The 18,952-nt window shown below is 44.3% G+C and overlaps 1 protein-coding gene across 1 annotated transcript in view; it reads right to left on the bottom strand.

Annotated features, from left to right (window-relative positions):
- The window catches only part of tmem132e (transmembrane protein 132E), a gene marked incomplete at both ends in the record, with an annotated part of 41,759 nt that overhangs the window by 12,096 nt on the left and 10,711 nt on the right, over positions 1–18,952 (bottom strand). The window contains 3 exons of the mRNA XM_080852917.1: positions 1,041–1,184; positions 4,838–5,030; positions 9,344–9,484. Of these exons, the coding sequence (XP_080709043.1) occupies positions 1,041–1,184; positions 4,838–5,030; positions 9,344–9,484 (478 nt within the window). The remainder of the gene's footprint in view (positions 1–1,040; positions 1,185–4,837; positions 5,031–9,343; positions 9,485–18,952) is intronic.

Below are 18,952 nucleotides of genomic sequence, written 5' to 3'. Positions count from 1 at the left end.
ATTGAGGGGCTCATTCAGAGCTTCCAGTTCATTGACCAGGCAAGTGGGCCCACAAGATAACACAGACCAGATACCTACCATGGCGTGGTAAGATTCAATGAAAACTCTCAATCTTGAAAGGATTAAAGGAAAATGTCTTTTTTTCTTCCCCCATACGGGTGTGACTTCATGGTCCTTTTTTCTTTTCATCAAACACAGTGTGTTTATGTCAAAATCCAATTAGCGCTGTTCATTCTGAAATAGTTTTGCATGCATTTAAGGTTTGCGCAGAGCACTACCTTGATCCAATTCCAAGCTATTATATTAAAACAAACTGAATTACCATATAGAGATTATTGGGGATGTTATAACATAAAGCAATAAAATATAATTGAAAACAGGTTTATAGTTGCACTGCAGTCTTCACACTTTATAAAAGAACAAAGAAAACGAATAGACGAGGGAGTTCTCTTTCTAGGTACTACAAACCATATCCGCTTGAGGAAAAAAGAACTGGCAGTAAAGGATTAGCCAACAGACAAACAGACAATGGGCTTAGAGGCTAAATTGGGCTGATTATTTTATCTACGAGATGAGGAGGCAGTATTTTAAGTCCAGTGTCCCCTGCGGGCAACATTTAGGGAGGATCCCAGGACATTCTAATGCTTTATACCTGCTTTTACTTTGAAAATTGAACACATAACAAAGTAATAGAAATAACACATTCATTCACATTTAAAGACAAAATATTTCTCAGTGTGCGCCTTTTAGATGTAATAATAGGAGGCAATCTTCTGGGGACTGTGCCATCCTTTGTCAGAAATTACAGACTCTTAAAAAAACTATATTAAGCCATGGCGTGGGTTTCTGATTTAGAAAGAGCTAGCCCACAATGACTGTCCCTGGAGATCCGAGGCCATTGAGCCAAGAGCACATATGTGACTTTTTAATGATGTTTTGATGCCCCCTTGATGGCCACTTAAGTGTGGCATCATCCCATTCTTTCCATGAGCGAGGTGAGTGAAGGGTGAGCACTCCCTTAGGGCTCCTCTGTGCCGTACCTTGACTATATCTTCATTAGAGGACTTGCACTGGACAGCGGTCGACACATCCGTGACAGTCCCGCTCATTTCTATGGAAACCACCTTCACGGGAATGGCCACAGTTCGCCCGGTCAGAACAGCTGTGTTGATGATCTCAGTGTCCTAGAGGGAAGAACAGGAAACTCATTAAAACACATTTCACACACAGCCCAGCAGTTGGCACAGGTACCCCTTACATGCCAAAACATAGCACTATTTAGCAACAGCAACCTTATCAGGTGTGCTAGTTAGTGGGCATGACATAGGATGGCAAAGGCTGGCAGGGCCCTTATTTTACCAGTCTAAATATTGCTACAAAAATGAACTGATAAAAAACTAACTAAGAATGGATTTTGACAAATTACTGGTTTCACCTTTCAGCCAAGTTGTTTGAATCAATTATTTATAATGTTTGCTATCAATTTGTGGTGTCTTTCAAAAGTGATCTACTTTTTCTCAGCACCTCGAAATGCTTTTACAAGAATATGGTGGACACTTTACTCTGGGGGAAAATGAAGGGAAAATGAACCAACTGACACAACCTTTTCCAACTGTTGGTTACCTAGCAACTGCTTAAATAAGTACTCTTCACTATTAACTGACCACTTGGCAAACAAGGTGAAAAATTAAATAAATGAAATCCATCTAATTAGAAAGCACACAGGGTACTTTTATTGTTTACAGTTTGAATGAATTCATTACTTTGGAAGAAACCATACTGCAAAGACATAACTCTTTTGACTGTAATTTATTTCACTCGTGGCCCTCCGGGGGAAACATTACATAAACATTATGCAGATTTCCCCCATGTTTCAATCAAAACGGCACATTTGAAGAAACTGTATGGCCACTCTTTATTTATCTTCGGGCTAGAGCTATGGGAAAACACTGAATTCATTCACTACTTCCTGCCTTTCTTTTCACTAACACACATAAAAGGCACATAATGAAGTTTCCATGGGGAGCGAGTGGGGATACTTGCTTTTTCTTAATTCCACTTCCACTTTGACGTGTGGTGACAAAGCAATGGGATGCACACCTGCCAGCAGATCTCTGACAGATATGCAAATGTCGATATAATTACCATACACCTACTCTGGCAAAAAAACACGCCCTCGAAGTAAATGGCGACGCAAACATAGAACGAAAGCGTTGTAAAAAAAAATATAAAAAATTATAAAACAAAATGGCACAAGCAAAACACCTCGGCTTATCTAGCCTTTAATGAAGTTGAGTGCATGAATAACGCAGATGTCAGACAACACCCTGCTCCCCTCCGGTATGTGAAACGTAAATAAGCAGATGAAATTTACTGTGGCAGTAAGTGGTACCTGCTCGGCGTGGATTAATAACGAGCCAGGACTCCGGATGTATTAAAGGGGGCAGAGGGGCTATCAACACGAGCATGGTAGCCATTAAACACGCTAGATCAAGTTTGGACAAGGTTAACAATTTCTACCACCCATATTAAGGCGTGCAGAAAGGATGCATCCATCAAGCACGCGCTGCTGTGCCAGTGGACATTGGACGCCCCATCCGCATCCCAGCCTGATTTACAAGTTGATAGCTGAGAGACTGCATCCTCCACCCCTGAATACTTTTATTAAAGCTTTTTTAGAATCATATAACTGACGGGTCTAATTTTGCTGCTGCTGCTATTGTTGTTGTTGTCGTTGTTGTTGTTGTTGTTGTCAGGAGCAGTTGGGTTAGTTGTGCATAGGGTTTATGGGGGCTGCATTTGGTTGCGTAGGATATACACGCCATGAAACAAGCTCCATCAGGCAGCGCTGACGGTGATTGAGCTCTGTGTTTCGCCAGACGGGGGACGATGCTCCAGCCAGGGGAGGCGTGCCACCGGCCATTGGTGAGGAGTGTGCCATGTTTTATTTATGATGCTGCTGCTGCTGCTGCTGCTGAGGAGGGAGGACGAAAGTGAAGCCGCCCTGACCACCCCTCCCCCTCCCTCCACCAACCCCCCAACCCTGCACTCTCTCACACACAACCACACACACACACACACACACACACACACACACACAAATATGGATTTAGGCGTACACACATACAAACGCACACACAGAGAGGTAATCACACACAGACACACAGCCCTGCACACCACTGCCCTCGTTAATAAGTAGCCTGGGAGATGGTTGGGGATGGCGGGCGCTAATTGTGCCCAGACTGCGGCTGCCAGGGGAGCCTGGCAGCGGCTGAGGGAGTGAAATGATAACCCGTGGTGATCTAACTCTGGCCTCCTGCAAGATGCTCCCCCACATGGGAACTGCTCCTCTAGAGGAGGCAGCCCGGCCTCTTCACCCACAGCAGCCCAGCCTCTCCACCCACAGCAGCACAGCCTCTTCCACCCACGGCTGCAGGACAATCTGCTTACCAAAGCTGTTCTGTCCTGGGACTGAGTCTGTGTGTGTGTGTGTTCGTGTGTGTGTTTGTGTGCGTGCACATAGATGAAGAAAATTGTGTGGTGTTGTAGAGATGATAGAATTTGTATGTTCATGTTTGTGTGTGTGTGTTGGGTGTGTGTGTGTGTGTTGGGTGTGTGTGTGTGTGTGCCTGTGAATGTGTCTGTGAATGTGAGTTTGGGGTGTGTATGCATATGAGCAAATATATCTGAGGGGGTGAGTATGCAAGGGAAACTGTATCTGGTGTGTGTGTGTGTGTGTGTGTGTGTGTGTGTGTGTGTGTAAGTGATGAACCCATTTCTGCTCACCAAGTGAATTAGAGAGGAATTAATTTGAGGCCTTGCAATGTAATGACTTAGTCCATCTTTATTATGCTTCTAAGCATTGTGGCGGCAACTCCTTGGTTTGTTTTGCACTTCTCCTTCTTCCGAGGAAGGGAAGACATGAAGTATAAAATAACCCTGCAGATCTCTGCTCAACAACACGATACAATCACTGTAATTCTACTATGAATGGACCTGGGATAATGTGTGTGTCCATTACAGTGATTCAGTACCTGTAAATCATGGACTGTGGCTGTGGATGTGTGTGTGTGCTCTGGAGTCTAAAAAACGCAGCACAGCTCTCACGGCTTCAGACTGGCTGCTACCCCTCGTGTAATTTAAATATCTTTCGGATGCAAGTGTCCCTGCGTGCGTTGATCGAGGCGCCGAGACTCTGATCTCCTGTCTGGCCGTCTCGCGTACAGGGGGGGGGTGAAACACATTGGCAGGTTTCATGAATACAGAGAGGTCACGGCACGATCGCTCATTAATTGCCCTGCTGCCATACCGCTGCACGGTGACTCCAGCACCTGGGGTAGTCTTGTACTAGCCACACAGGGGCTTTTAAATATATATGAACATTTTAGGGGGGGGGGGGGCCAGAGGGCTGGCTTTGAGCAGAGCAGAGCAACAGTTTTGACCATCCCACCAACCAGTTGAATTCTAATGGTGCTGTAATGGAGCGTCGCACTTCAGGAGCTGCTCCTGCAGTGAACGGCAGATGGCCGGCCGTGTGGCAGACACCCTGACCTTTAAGGGCTCGTCACTGCAGACCAATTAGCTGATAAATGTCTCTCATTACGCTCAGCGCTTTACAGCCCCTTTCACGAGATAAGGAAGAGTGGTACAATTAGCTTGTGGAACAAAGGAACATAGAAGTGGTGTGTCTTTAAAGGGCGCTCCATGTTGAGGCCATATCTAAATTGTGACAGGATTTAATGCGTGGCTCAGGAGTACGGAGCCTTCGCTTTCACGTCTTCTTTCATTATTTCACTCATTCGGTCTTTGTTATTACTATAGCCTGATGTCTACTTACCATAGAGAGAGGGATGATGGCTTGGATATCCCTCTGCACGACTGTGAGCTCGGTCACCACCTTCTCGGAGTCGGGCGGCGGATTCTGGCCCTGATAGTCGATGTTCCAGTTGATCCTTCTGGTCACGGACTGGCTAGTGAAGTTCTCCATCTCGAAATCCAGCTGCATGATTTCAGTGTTACCCATAATCTCCCTGGAGGACAAAATCGTTTTGGGGGGAAAACAGCGCGTGAGAATATTATCCATTACATCTCCATGGCTGTTTAACAAAAAAATATGGGGAGGCTCATGACCATATTCCACCATTATGTTCATTTAGAAGCAACTAATTAGGGTCAGGCAAGTGTTTGATCATTAAATGCCGTAATGTGCTGGCCATCAGCACAAACAGCTGTTCTGTCATGTATTAGGCATTATATATCGAAACAATCAGCAAATGAAACAATTAGGGAGCCGCACAGTCCCCATCTGTTGTTTTGGAATGGATTATTGATGGTAGCGTGCAACTGTTTGCTTGAATTTTTCAGGCAATCAAACATGAGCACGGCAGTGAAGTTTGTGTACGTGTACCTGTGTACCTCAAGTGTCCAGAAGTTAAAGTAAGCATTACCGAGTCTGTTTCAGAAGGGCTTCTGTACGCACATTTTACCAGAATAGGCACTCAACAATTATCATCTATGGACCGCTGAGCGGCTAAACAGTCATATTAGAAGTGGAAGGAGGCGGAAAATGTCAAACGACTGCAACTATGAATTATGACTGCAAAAAGAATTGTACCTCAAAATGTGCATTCTGGAACGAAACAACTGATGAAAAAAAGAATACAGTCTCTGTTTCTTTCAGAATCAATAATGGGTTTTATACAAACATCACAGACACACTCACACACACACACACACACACGTAAGGCAAGATGGTACTGTTTTCAGACATCTTTCCAAGGGCCTCTCCTAGCATAGAGTAATGTTATATGACAGGCTAAATGAGTCCTGTCTGTTTGTTTCATGCTCATTCAAGGAATATCATTTTCCTTCACTGTGACTCGCATTGCACAGGTAGCTTCGCAAATGATAGATGACAACTGTGCCGAGAAAGCAGCGGCCCACAATGTTATTCTTTTATGTGGAAATGGGACAAACAAGAACATCAAGTCCCCATCAAATATCGACTAGGACTTTGATACGCCAAATAACCGAGATGTTGGTGGATAAGAGACAGCGGCGGGGAGACTTCTCACATGTGCACGTGACAACGCCCAGGAGACTTCTCACATGTGCACGTGACAACGCCCAGGAGACTTCTCACATGTGCACGTGATGATCACGAGGGTGTTTTTGTTGCCCCAACTATCTCTCTTTCATCTTTAAGCTCAAAACACTCAAATATGGGTCCCGTAGAGGATTTCAACAGGTGCAATCCTTGTCTAAATGACGCAAGCCCTTTTGCAATGGCTGTCCACTCGACAGGGCTGGAGGATCACAGGCAGAGCCTCTGCACCGAGTGCCTGTCAGGAAGCAGGGGGACTCCTGTTGAGAGCCACACTTCAAAATGAATTGGAAATGAATCAGCTATCCATCGCGCTCAACTGAAGCGTGGTTGTAATGCCCTTAATTAAAAGCTTTAATTATTTTGGGGATTATCGTGATTCATTTCTTACGATTGCCTGTTGGAGGGCTGCGGTGCATCTTCCACTACCAGCAGAGAAAATGATGTTGACCACTTCAGTCCAATCTAAACCAGCATGTATATTTAATGAAGAGAAATGATAGAAGACAAAGACAGAGTCTGCTTTGGGCACAAGCCATGTCAATCAATAGCTCTCCATAAGATCCATAGGAAGCTTCACTGAGTATAAGCTGTACAGGAAGAATATTTTGGAGCTCTACATTTACAATTCTACATCAAGAGTTTTGTCAACATTTAGTCATTAAGCACTGCATTTGAGCCGGTGTGCCAAAACATTGGCTGTTAAAGCTTTAGTGCGTTTGGGGCTATTATTTCCTTCCTTCCTTTCTGCTAAAAGAACCTCACCGCCGGAGGGATTATGCCATAATGAGACGTAAAGGGCTGCATTTTAAGAGACCGGGAACTGATGACCAATGGTAAAAGTGAAAGGGATATCAACTTTAGTTCAAGTAAAAAACTGAATCTCAGTCCAAGCTTAGTATTACTCTCCAGGGCAATAGCTCTATTTTGTGTTCTTTCTGATACAGTGCCAAGTCTGTTTCAAGTGTGATGATAGGAATAGTCAACTTCTTTAGATTTTTTGTTGTTGTTTTCTTCTTCTTTTAAACAAGGCGTCTACTGGCATCCTTGGTAGACATCCATCCGGTTAACTAGCGATAATGAATTGTTAGCCATCTCAAAATGCAGTAGCTGTTATTTGTGCTACGGTGGCTTTTTTCCGGAGAGCGCTGCTCATCTTCAGAAGTTAAGAGAAGTATATGACAACTCTGATAGCCATGTTTGCGCTCACATCTGTCTGCAGAGCAGTCTGTTGCTTGTGCCTTGGGGGGGAAACTAACTGCAGCCAACTCTGCTTTGATCTGCATTCATTGTCTAGACAGTCCCATACACATAGCTACAGTTATCAACACCCAGCAGAATCACAGCAGATATTATACGTGAAGAACCAAGGCCTGTTTCACAAGCAGTCTTTATACATTATGTAAGGATTCAGCCCTTTTCATCTTCAACACTTATACAGGCAAATTGGCCCACTCTGGCAAATGATCCTACATACACTATGTCTATCAAAAAGTACATCAGTGCCCAGAGTGCCTTCACAAAGGTGTCTAACTGTTGGGGCTGCAATTAGCAGAATGAAGCGAAACGGCTCAAAACAGCTTTCAGATTCAGTTGGCTTCATTGCATTTATATTGCATTCAAATATTTAGCTCATTTTTTAGAAACTGTTTCATTTTTTCAAATCTATATTCCAGAATGACCACTATTCTATTTATTTGCCCCCCTTGTTACACCCATAAAGAAAAATCTGATAAAAAAAATATACCTTTACAATACCTACTTCAGTCGGGTTACAGTGCGAGGTATTCAACGCTTTTGAGAGTTGTTGTATTCAATACTTGAAATTGTTCAAAATTCAAGCGGGAGTAACCTATTGTTCTTGAAGAGCACATTCCTGAATGACTTGACCCTCCAGTTGATTAGATAAAGCCTGTGCACAGGTAAGTTACAAAGTCTCTTCTATCATGATTGGCACCCCACCGAAAGTTGCTTTCAGCATGGTGACAGGATGGAAAAAATTATTTGACAGGTCCGCTAAATATAAAGGGAAGAGAGAGAGAGAGTGTGTGTGAGAGAGAGAGAGAGAGAGAGAGAGAGAGCGAGAGAGCGAGAGAGCGAGAGAGAGAGAGAGAGAGAGAGAGAGAGAGAGAGAGAGAGAGAGAGAGAGCGCGAGAGCGAGAGAGAGAGAGAGAGAGAGAGAGAGAGAGAGCGAGAGAGAGAGCGAGAGAGAGAGAGAGAGAGATCTGATTGTAGGTGCTGACGAAACAATATGATGCCAACTATTTGCACTATTTTGTGATGGGAAACTGTTCTCATATTTAACTTTAAACAAGCAATCCAGGGATGCTGTTTTTTTTCAGTATTTATTTTTGCATCATTGTCCATAAGAATTGACTACATTTCCCACTGTACTTGAACTTGAACTGTGCTGATGGCGCTAAGCACTGGGGAAGCTGATGCATCAAGCTAGCTTCTCTGTGGGGTGATCTCGGTCCCAGAGACACTTCGAAACACAGGAATCTGCTGCAGTAGACAGGCATGCCCCTGGAAAGAACTCAACTGTACTGAGTTGGCATGGTGCCTTATCTTTCCCAGTAATACAGTTGTTGACATAGTTGTGTGAGAGAACTACTGTAAATGATGGGAAATGACCATTCCTGGGGTTTGAATTAAAAAACCGAACCGCCCTTTCTAGTTGGCAAAGTGGTATGAAACACTACTGTTCCGAGGTAGTCAAACATTATTTTGTTTCTTTAGTGTCTGTTGTAATGATATTTGAATACTTTTATTGTCACTGTGGAGTTCTTACCTATCTGTTTCCCTTTGAGTGTAGCCTGATTCAGTCCTGATCTGCCACCATTTTGAGTTTGTATCTGACTACTTCAAAGGCTGTCGTTTGTTTGATAACAGGGAGCTATATCTTTGATGTTTAAAAGTGTTAAAAAAACTTAAGGGTTTGTTTAGATGTGTTTTCAAAAATATTATTTTATATATGAAATAATGTAATGCTTCCTCTAAACAGAATAGGTTGAATAGGTCCACAAAAACAGTAATGCTATGAGATATGTTGATGCTATAAGATGCCACGTGTATATATGCATTTCTCTCAAAAAATATGGCATATACCGGTATATATACGGTTGGCAACTATTCAATTATTTAAGGTTTTCATTCCAAGACCACCAAGCTGAAGTCTGAAGACCAGTGACACATCTAGAGGTGCAAATGTATGAGGAGGATATATGGGAATAGACTTACCCAGGCTGTTCATCTTTGTTTTTGCTGACAGTCACCGTGGCAATGGAGTGCTTGGCTCCAGACTGCCGCTCCCAGTCCACCCTCCACAGAGGGCTCTTGGGCTCTGTGCTCAGAAGGTTCACCCCCTTCTTTGCCTTGACCCTAGAAACAAAGTCAGCAGAACATTAATAAGACATCCTGACCATCTTAGAGCCCCATGGTGTGGTGTATAGTGCTGGCTGGCTACTACTGACCATCTTAGAGCCCCATGGTGTGGTGTATAGTGCTGGCTGGCTACTACTGACCATCTTAGAGCCCCATGGTGTGGTGTATAGTGCTGGCTGGCTACTACTGACCATCTTAGAGCCCCATGGTGTGGTGTATAGTGCTGGCTGGCTACTACTGACCATCTTAGAGCCCCATGGTGTGGTGTATAGTGCTGGCTGGCTACTACTGACCATCTTAGAGCCCCATGGTGTGGTGTATAGTGCTGGCTGGCTACTACTGACCATCTTAGAGCCCCATGGTGTGGTGTATAGTGCTGGCTGGCTACTATTTCAAATCAATCATAAGTGAAAGGGGAGGTACACACTCAAAGGAAAGATAAATCAAAATCGGCCGGCACACAGATATCCACAGTTTGCCCAAAACTGGGAAATAGTGCACCGTAAAAAAAAAAAAAGATCTACAAATACGGTGAATGGATGGATAGACGGACAGACTGATAGACAGACCGATAGACAGAGCGATATATAGATAGATAAATAGCTATATTGTATGAATTGCTCTACAAAGTTGCGCTCATCCTCAGTCAATATGCAACATTTGGACAGGAGGAGTATTTGTATTTGCTCTGCATAAGTCTAAGTGAACAAATGACATCACAAGCACTTCACACTAAAGGGCAGGAGTAGAGAAAAAAATAGTCAGTCAGCTTGACTCCTTGTTTCCCTGATAACACCAGAGTTAGGGACAGCCTGAAAAAATCCTGAACAAAGATGCAACAATAGTTTATTCATGTCACAGATGCCTTCTGTCGAGTCTCATGGCTCTCTCAAGGATTGTGCCTAAGTGGCAGACAACTGTGTTGCGATAGTTAGTCACACAGAACATCCAGTCCTTCAGCCGGCAGTTCATTACAGGGAAACATAGGGAGTCCAGATGTGTAACAGAATTTCATTTCACACACACACACACACACACAGACACACAGACACACACACACACACACACACACACACACACACACACACACACACACACACACACACAAACACGCACAAAGCGACGCACTTCAGGTTTCAAGTTTAATTTACTTCGAAGCTTGATTAGGCTACGACACGTCACCTTCAAAGAACACAACTCCTCTTTTGATTGTAGCAGGCTGTTCTGCCCCATTCATGTTTTTTGTCCCCGTCTGCATCAGTTTACTGCAGAGTCCCAGCAGACGGTTGTCTCCGAATGGCATTCGATGCCACCGGTAACTAGAATAGCATTTTTTTTAAATGATGCGCATGCTTTGCCTCTGGATCAGTGCCAGCGATCTGAACAGTCATCCTTTTGCACTTTGATGACTATCTTGTGTATCAAGCAAGTAAACAGCTTTGAGATTCCATGGCACCAAAGTGCTACGCAGCTGCAGTGCCGGAAGGCGAGCAAAACCTGCCAGGAAGGCTTTAATAGGATATAGAGGGAAATCAGGAACAAGGAAGCCAAGGAGATATCGGGCAGATGAAACTGCAGCTGCTGACGCTGACATCAGATGGCAAATTAGTTAACATCATCTGCACAGACGTCAGAGCTGAAAAATATCAGCAGACTGATATGTGGCCTGGCCTGTGGAAATATTTCAGGTAATATTTCACTCATTAGTGTTAAATGATAATCGCCTGCTGTTATTGGCTTCTGCCACTGAGAAGCGATCATCCTAATACGAACCCTGGGTTTTTCGGACAAATATTAGAATAAGGGAAAGTAGAGGGAGTGACTCGGAAAATCTCTGGGGAGACGCAGTCAAGACCGACGCCAAGTCTTGCGCACCACGAGTCACCATCCTGAAGGGCTGACTGAACCCCTAAATGGGGTGAAGAAAGATTTAGTGCGAAAGGGGGAATCTTTCTGCTGCATTAACTTCCAACAGGGTTTAGAAAAAGCCAGACTCTCCTGCCTTTGAACTGCTGGTCCAAATGCACTTACCTGATAAAAACGCTGCTCTGCCTTGAGGAGTGGACCATGACCACAAGCCACTGCACACCCAGGTGAAAAGAGGTTCCTATTTGGACTCATAATACATTCAGTGTGTCTGCATCGAAGGGTAACAATGACTGATGGTGGACCATGCTCTGAGGCTGGAAGTGTCAAATATCGGATGGGGAGGCCAGAACCCTCTCAAGCATCCCTCAAACACCCTCCTCAATGCATGAATTCCTTCAAGGGGGATTCTTGGCCAACCAGATGTCCCCATGTTATGTTTTGCATGTAATAAGCTTTGTTTGGCCCGAAGCAAAGACAAAAGGTTTTGACTACTGGGTCTCGTGTCCAGCACTGTTGAGTGCCCTGAGTGCCAGCTCTGTGTCTCTGTGAACATGCCCTTTAGTTTTTCTGGCAGAATGTTAGGATGAGGTTTTTTTTTCTTCTTTCTCCTTGAATACCATTTCATTTTTTTTTTTTAAAGATAAAAATAAAGAAATAATTTAATAAATCAACCTATTTATTATTGTGGAGGCATGCAAATGACTAGCCAGAAGATTTAACACATTTGCATCTGAAAGGAATCACATGGAGTTAAATTATGCATCTGATCAGCCATGAGACGTATACGAGCCGTCAAACGCGTGAGCCCAAATGTTTGCGAACGATGATGTGAGCATGATGAACAGGACTCTTTCACCATGACAGCCACCACCAACGATCCAACTTCAAATCCACTTTTAAACATTTTTTAGATATTTATACCTCGTCCTAGATGTTTCTTTTTGTAACTATTTCAGCATGAAATTATTCTGACAGCGTGGATCGGTACCAACCCAACGTGCTCATGTGGAGAGGACAAGACACCTCCGCTGCATCAGCCCTGCCTAGCTTGGTCTAGCCTGCGAGACTAGGGTGCCGATTTAAATCAACATTCAGCTAATCACGGATGCGATGAAAAACAACAGATAGTTCCCAGACGGGAAGCAAAGCACTGATACGGATAACTACAGCCTGCACGTCTGCATCCTCAGTAGACCTAGCAGCACAAATATAAGCAAGAACAAAAAAAAAACACACACACCCCCCACAGTAAACAAGCAAGAAGCGAAATGTCAGCAGTAGCGCGTCTCAGAGGCATTAGCCGCACTCCCTTTTGCATTGCTGCAAAAACAGTCCCTCCTCTCCACATCTAAATCCGGCCAACCAAGCCTTTTTCCACCCCATCTGCAGGCAGAGGTTCCATTAGTTTCTTTGGAAGGGCACTTTGCAGACAACTTCACTGCTCCAGTTCTGCAGTCACAACACATCCATTCAAAAAATATAAAGAAGCAATATATTATTTAGCCATCAATCTGTTCTTGTGCCATGGCACAACCGAGCTTGATGTTGTGAGTTTTCTAAGACGTCGAAATAGAGTACGTTTTTCTAATAGCTGAGCATCTTTAACGTGTGAGTTAAAGCATGCAAGCCTGGGCAAACCATTGTGTAACATTAGCGTATGGCTCAGATAGTTTCCCCCGCGCCATCACACTTCACTTTTCAATTTGCCCTTTTATTTGGACAGCAGCGATCCAATGAAGAATTTTCTTGTTCTCTGCGAAAAAAATGTATAACAAGAACAACAGCAACAGATCGGGTGATGTATGTAACTGCCTCTCTCCGACAGGGTCCATTTAAGCAGAGTGCGTTTGGCTCGGAGCAGATTGAGTAGTGCTGCAGCTGTCTGCTCATTACTCAGGAATATGAGAGAGACATCGATACGCACCCGTGTCTTACTAGTCTGCCATACTTTGTAGGAATTTGTAGACTTTGGTATAATTGGCGCTGCTATGAAGACAGATGTTTGCGAGCCACAGGGAGAAAAAAAACGTGCTCACACACACACACACACACACAAACACACACACACACGTACAAAGTGAACAATGCCCATCCCAGTACTGGGTACCAGGCCACAAATGCAGCTGCTTCAAGAGATGCCACACACGAGTCTGGCAGGACACACACAGAGAGAACTCCTGTCACGACAAATAAGCTGTAAGCAAAAATAAAGAAAGAGAAAAAAATGACAAAAGCAGCAGAGAACAGTAGGGAACGACCAGACAGATAGGATTTACCCAAATCTGATAAATTAGCAGAGGAGATAGCAGAGAAGCAACATGGCATCCGCTGCAAAGCCCGGGCATCTATCAACACAGATTATCTACTTTAAATCACAACAAAACTGGTTATGATGACAAACCAGCATGATCCCATTTATTCTTTCTCAAAGGATGGAATTCAATTTGACAGTGAGATATTTTGACTGTGATATCCAGTTGGCAGAGAGAGACTCCTCCGCTTTGAACAACTCTAAAAAAAAAAACAACATGAAATAAAAGGGCATGCGAGGACTTGAAGCTCAGTTTTTTTCAATTGCGCCATTATGGAAATCCTTTCTGCAAATTAAATCCCCCAAACTTTTGAATCGGCTTAATGCAGGCATAAAGGGTAAAATGTGGCCCTCGCTGATCCTCCCCCCCAAACAAACCAATGTCAAGTTTTCCAAATGAACAGCAACAGTGCAAGGCATTACTGCTGCTGCCTACACTGGCGCCAGCCACTGCTGTGGAGATAGCTCCCAACCTACAGCAAAAAGGCAATTATGGGATGTAAACCAGGCCTGGCAAGCAGCAAAGCCAGAATAGGAGGAAGCAAGGGGAGACTCTTGTCTATGAGGTTAAGTGCTGGTAAGGTGATGTGTTTCTCCATCCGGCTCCGGCTCCAGATTGTACTGATGCAGGACGCCCCATCGCAGAGCCACGCAGAGCAGCCGCCGCCGTGGCTTGCAATCCGCCCTCCCCCAACACAATTATTCTAAGTAGTTTTCCCATCAGCTGAAGCCAGGAGCGGAAGACCCTCGGGTGAGCCAAAACCTTTTCTGCGCAGGCAATCGGGGGAAAAAAAGCCGCTCTCCAATTTATTTGATAAGGCGAGCGGAGCTCAGGCCTGCCAGCAGCGGCGAAGAACAAGGAAATCACCCTCTCTCAAACGGAGGCGCTGACATTTCATTGGCCACGTCAGGGTATGCCGGGTCGGAATAATATTTTTATTCCGGCTCCAGTGAAAATCCGCTCAGTGCGAGAGAGAGTGGGCCCATCCAGGAGCATCGGCGACTCTGAGTATATCTCGTCAAGTGAGAGGCGGAGATGAGGGGCCACGCCATTAATACAGATTACCAACTAACTACAGATGCGTTGTCGGGGGAAGATGAGAGTGGGTCGTGGCAATGGCACAGACAGGAGAACCTAGACCTAACCTGAATACTGATGGAGCTGAGGGACGGCGTGATCGGAGAAAAAGGGCTCCAAGGCCCTATCGGGAATTAGCATATTTAGGTATAATAATTTCACAGCGCAGGGACTCACTCGAGGATGAAGTAAGGGATTTGGTGCTTGAAGGAGTCCTATTATTGCACAGGGGGCTTAGAGTGATTTTCCATCAGCGTTCATGCACTCTTACTCCGGCACCCAGAGATGGTTTCGGTGGAGCACCGAAAGACTGACGCCATACATTAATTTGATGGAAAGATAAATGTCATCTCAAGCACTTCTGAAGATCAACCAAATATCAGAATCTTTTCCCCGAGCTGAATGAATGTCAATGGAGATAATAATGACCCAACAGAACAAGAGGATAGAGGGGTAGGGGGCGGAGGTGGAGGAGGGAAAGAAAATGAAAAGAAAAGAATTGGAAAAAATAAAAGGAGAAATGTAATCCACAGATGTGGAGGCGTTTTTTTGTGTAGCCCACACTCATTCATTCTGCTTAGTCTTGCTCAAATTGATCAAACACCCCGCACAAGTAAATGCAGAAAGAAACGGAGGTTGGCTGTGGCTCCTAATGTGAACCTATATCTTCTAAAACAATTAAGCAGCCCACCACCACAAGGGACAAATGCACTTGAGAGCGAGGTTTACATCCATTATTAACAAACACCAGCACTTATTACAGTCAAGCCCTGTTAGCACGCACACACCCCAACTCTGCTTCAGTTCCATTCCCTCCTCTCGGATCTGGTGCCTAGCCTCTTAAATAAATCACTTCCAACAGCACAGCTGCTCCATGGCACTTTCACCAGGCTTTGCCCGGTGGCTTGTTTGGCTAATCAGATTTCATGCTCAATGCAGGAATTTCGCATTCTTGTTTGCCAATCTGCTAGTGCCTTTTCACTAATAAATAGGTCAGCATCAGGAGGTACTTGATGACAAACGCTGCACTTGTCCCATTGTTCCAAAATGTCCCATTTCCTCCCCACTCTCACCCTCAGAAGGGAAAACTAGCCCCCAGGCCAATGGTGATCGCTCAAATGCTCAGCCATGTAGTCTCACTTTAACCTAATTTCTGGTGCCTGCTGTCACGTTCACAGTGGCTATTGTGGGAGATGAGCTGGGAGACTCCAAGTATGCAATGATGTGAGCAGACCACAAGGAGGCCCACTAGCACAGAAGGCCATATCCAACCTGTCACTGATGATGGATGCTATGCTCTCTCTCTCTATTAGCTCTGCTTATATTGGGTATGGCATCCCCACACCCAGGTCTCTGCAAAACATGCTGGCACTGCAGTGTAAAATTTCAGCGTAGTACACTTATCCTCAAGGACCAAAAAATAAAACTGGTCCTCGTCATTTCTAGACATGATTGTAGTGAAAAGGTTTTAAGAAGAAGAGATTTTAGTCTTCACTTAAAGGATGTTTTTGTTTTGTTGAGGAGGCACAGTTTTGGACCAAAGGAGGAAAAAGAAGAAGAAAGAAAAGCCAAAAGCAGGAACCAGGCTATTTATGTCCAAAACCAAGCTATCGAGGAGAGAAGGGGGGGAAAAAGTAAATTAACCCATGCCCGCAGAGGAGACCTGGAACTATTACTCGTGGCGACCTCGGCTTCACCTTCATGTGGCCGTGTGCCGCTGTTTAATAAACTCAGACTTGTCCTCATGGCAACCTTTCCCTAATCTACTTCCCAAGGCTCCTTTTAAGTCGCTCCGCTCCAGCTCCCTTCGCTCCCTCCTTCCCTCCCTCGCTGTCACTCTCTCTTTTAGCGTTCCTCTGTCTTTCTCTCTTCAATTCATTTGAACTTTTTTTCCTCTCTTTCAATGGCTTTCGACCTGGACACAGCGGTCCCCTATTAGCGTGGGTATACAGGGCTTCTAGGTGCCTATACCCAGACAGAAACGTAGTGGCGATCAAAGTCTGTCCAACTGAGGAGAAGGCACTCATTAAAAAGACATTTCACAAAACCAATCTATACCCGTCTCCTGTGGTGTGTGCTGTTACACCCAATACAGTGGTAACTACAGTTATGTTCTTTATGGTCTATGTAGAGCCGAGACTTCAACCGGAGATCCATTCTGTTATAACTCAAAGCCTTGACATCTCATTAGAACATGAGCTGCAAATGGCCACAGTGTGGTGTAAGGGATTCGATGGTAAATGGGGGTAGATCCCACATGCGTTGCTGGTGATTGTAATTGCAATGGACCTCGATGAAGATAACGATTGCTGACCATCCTCTGTAAAATATCAACTGCTCGCCAAAGCTAATAAAAAAAAGCAAGTGGATTATGAAAGTCAGCGGAATCACGTCAGGGCCTCTGCCTATTACAGTCAGTGCGAGGGACAGTGACCTTGGCTGTGTTTTAATAAAGGCCATTCATCTAGGACGCGAGGCCCTTTTTAGCACCCAGCCACGCTCCCCCACTCACCCGTGCTGTTCGTCTGCTTTATGACTCTTTTCATTATGTGTGTTTGTGCACCGAGCTGTGCCAAAAACAACACGGACGACAACGGCGACGACAATAATAAAAAGCAGGATAGGAGCCGGGCCAATGGGACGGAAGAGTGCCCCCTGAGCTGGCGTTGCCGGCGTGACAGGCTGAATTCTATGTTGCATCAAGGGCTCAGACCAGATTACGCCGCATCAGGGCTGATGAGGCAACATTTACTTTTCACACGCTCCGGGAGCTGTCTGCTCTCTACTCCCAAGTTTGCTCAAACGTAACAAAGCACTCTTCCTTTGTGTTATGAGCGGATTTTTACTTTTCAAAGGAGGAGTTGGAGAGTGGTGAGAGGGGCACTTTCAAATGCTGGAGACTGAAAGTCCACTTTGGTTTGTGGACGTCTTTGCAGCAACTGCTTAAATGTCCTCTCATGAGCTGTGTCAAAGACAAAGTTGTTTTTAAATCCCAACGTCTGACTACCAGACAATAACAGTGCTATGTCTGTCTCTGGCATGGGAAGGGATCTGAACCGAAACGTCAAGGAATGTGAGCAAATTGTCAGATGAAACAATTTCTCTTCCAAGCGTGCTTATTCTTGGAGCATAACCACCAAATGGGGATAACTCAAAATGAACCGGAGTGAATTGGTTGCTCAATCAATTCCACATTATAATAAATGAGCATAAAATCACTCATTTTCACCAGGGGAATTGGGCCTACCTCTGGTTACCATGGAGATAAATGATGCAATGCTCCCAGCAAATTATTTAATAATGTGTACCAATTTGTAGGGAAATGAGTTCTTCTAAGTATTTTACAATCTCTCTTAAGACAATAGCAAAAGTATTAAGGTACTATAAATTCTCAAACTAACTGCTAAATGCCGAAGGGATGCCTGTGTACTTGCTTGAGTTCCTTTGGCTTTATTGATACACAATTTAGGTTTTACAAATTACTCTAATGGATAGGCAAACTATATAAGCATCTACAGTGGGTATCAAGAGACACAGAATTCATTTATTTCAGTGTATTTGTTCTTGCAGTTACAGGGGCTTGCAGAGGAATTGTTGCATACTGATACAGAATAATAATATGAATTCAAAATTTGAAAAAATACTGCAATATAGAAAATATTTAATGTTTTCTGGCATTCACAAAAGATGGTTATTTTATGTATAAGTTTCTATTTGCACATAATGCCTTCATTTAGAGCTTGCCATTTAAGGTTCCTTCTTTGAACACATGATAAAGAATATTTGGCCAAACACTGTGTTTTGTACGACTGTTGTATAATGAAATAGATTTAGAAAGCACTGTGGTGTATGTGTATGTTCCAAATCTCAAACACCCATTCCGGCTGGAAGAGTTGTGACAGCATGCCTTTCTATGTTTGATGGACACGTACAAGCGGGGTTACTTTGACAGGCGATGACACCACATCAATACACAGGCACAAGTCACCACTCAAGATGTGTAACATCCACATCCAGTAGCAAGGCTTGTCACAAGCAGTAGTTGGCGGCTGTGTGTGGATAAGGAAACCATAGATGCATAGAGAGAGGGAGCGAGAGAGAGAGAGAGAGAGAGAGGGAGCGAGAGAGAGAGAGAGAGAGAGAGAGAGAGGGAGCGAGAGAGAGAGAGAGAGAGAGAGAGAGAGAGAGAGAGAGAGAGAGAGAGAGA

This window comes from Sprattus sprattus (assembly GCF_963457725.1).
Source record: "Sprattus sprattus genome assembly, chromosome: 1".
In the NCBI taxonomy this organism is placed as follows: Eukaryota; Metazoa; Chordata; class Actinopteri; order Clupeiformes; family Clupeidae; genus Sprattus; species Sprattus sprattus.
This window is presented reverse-complemented; position numbering and strand designations above follow the sequence as displayed.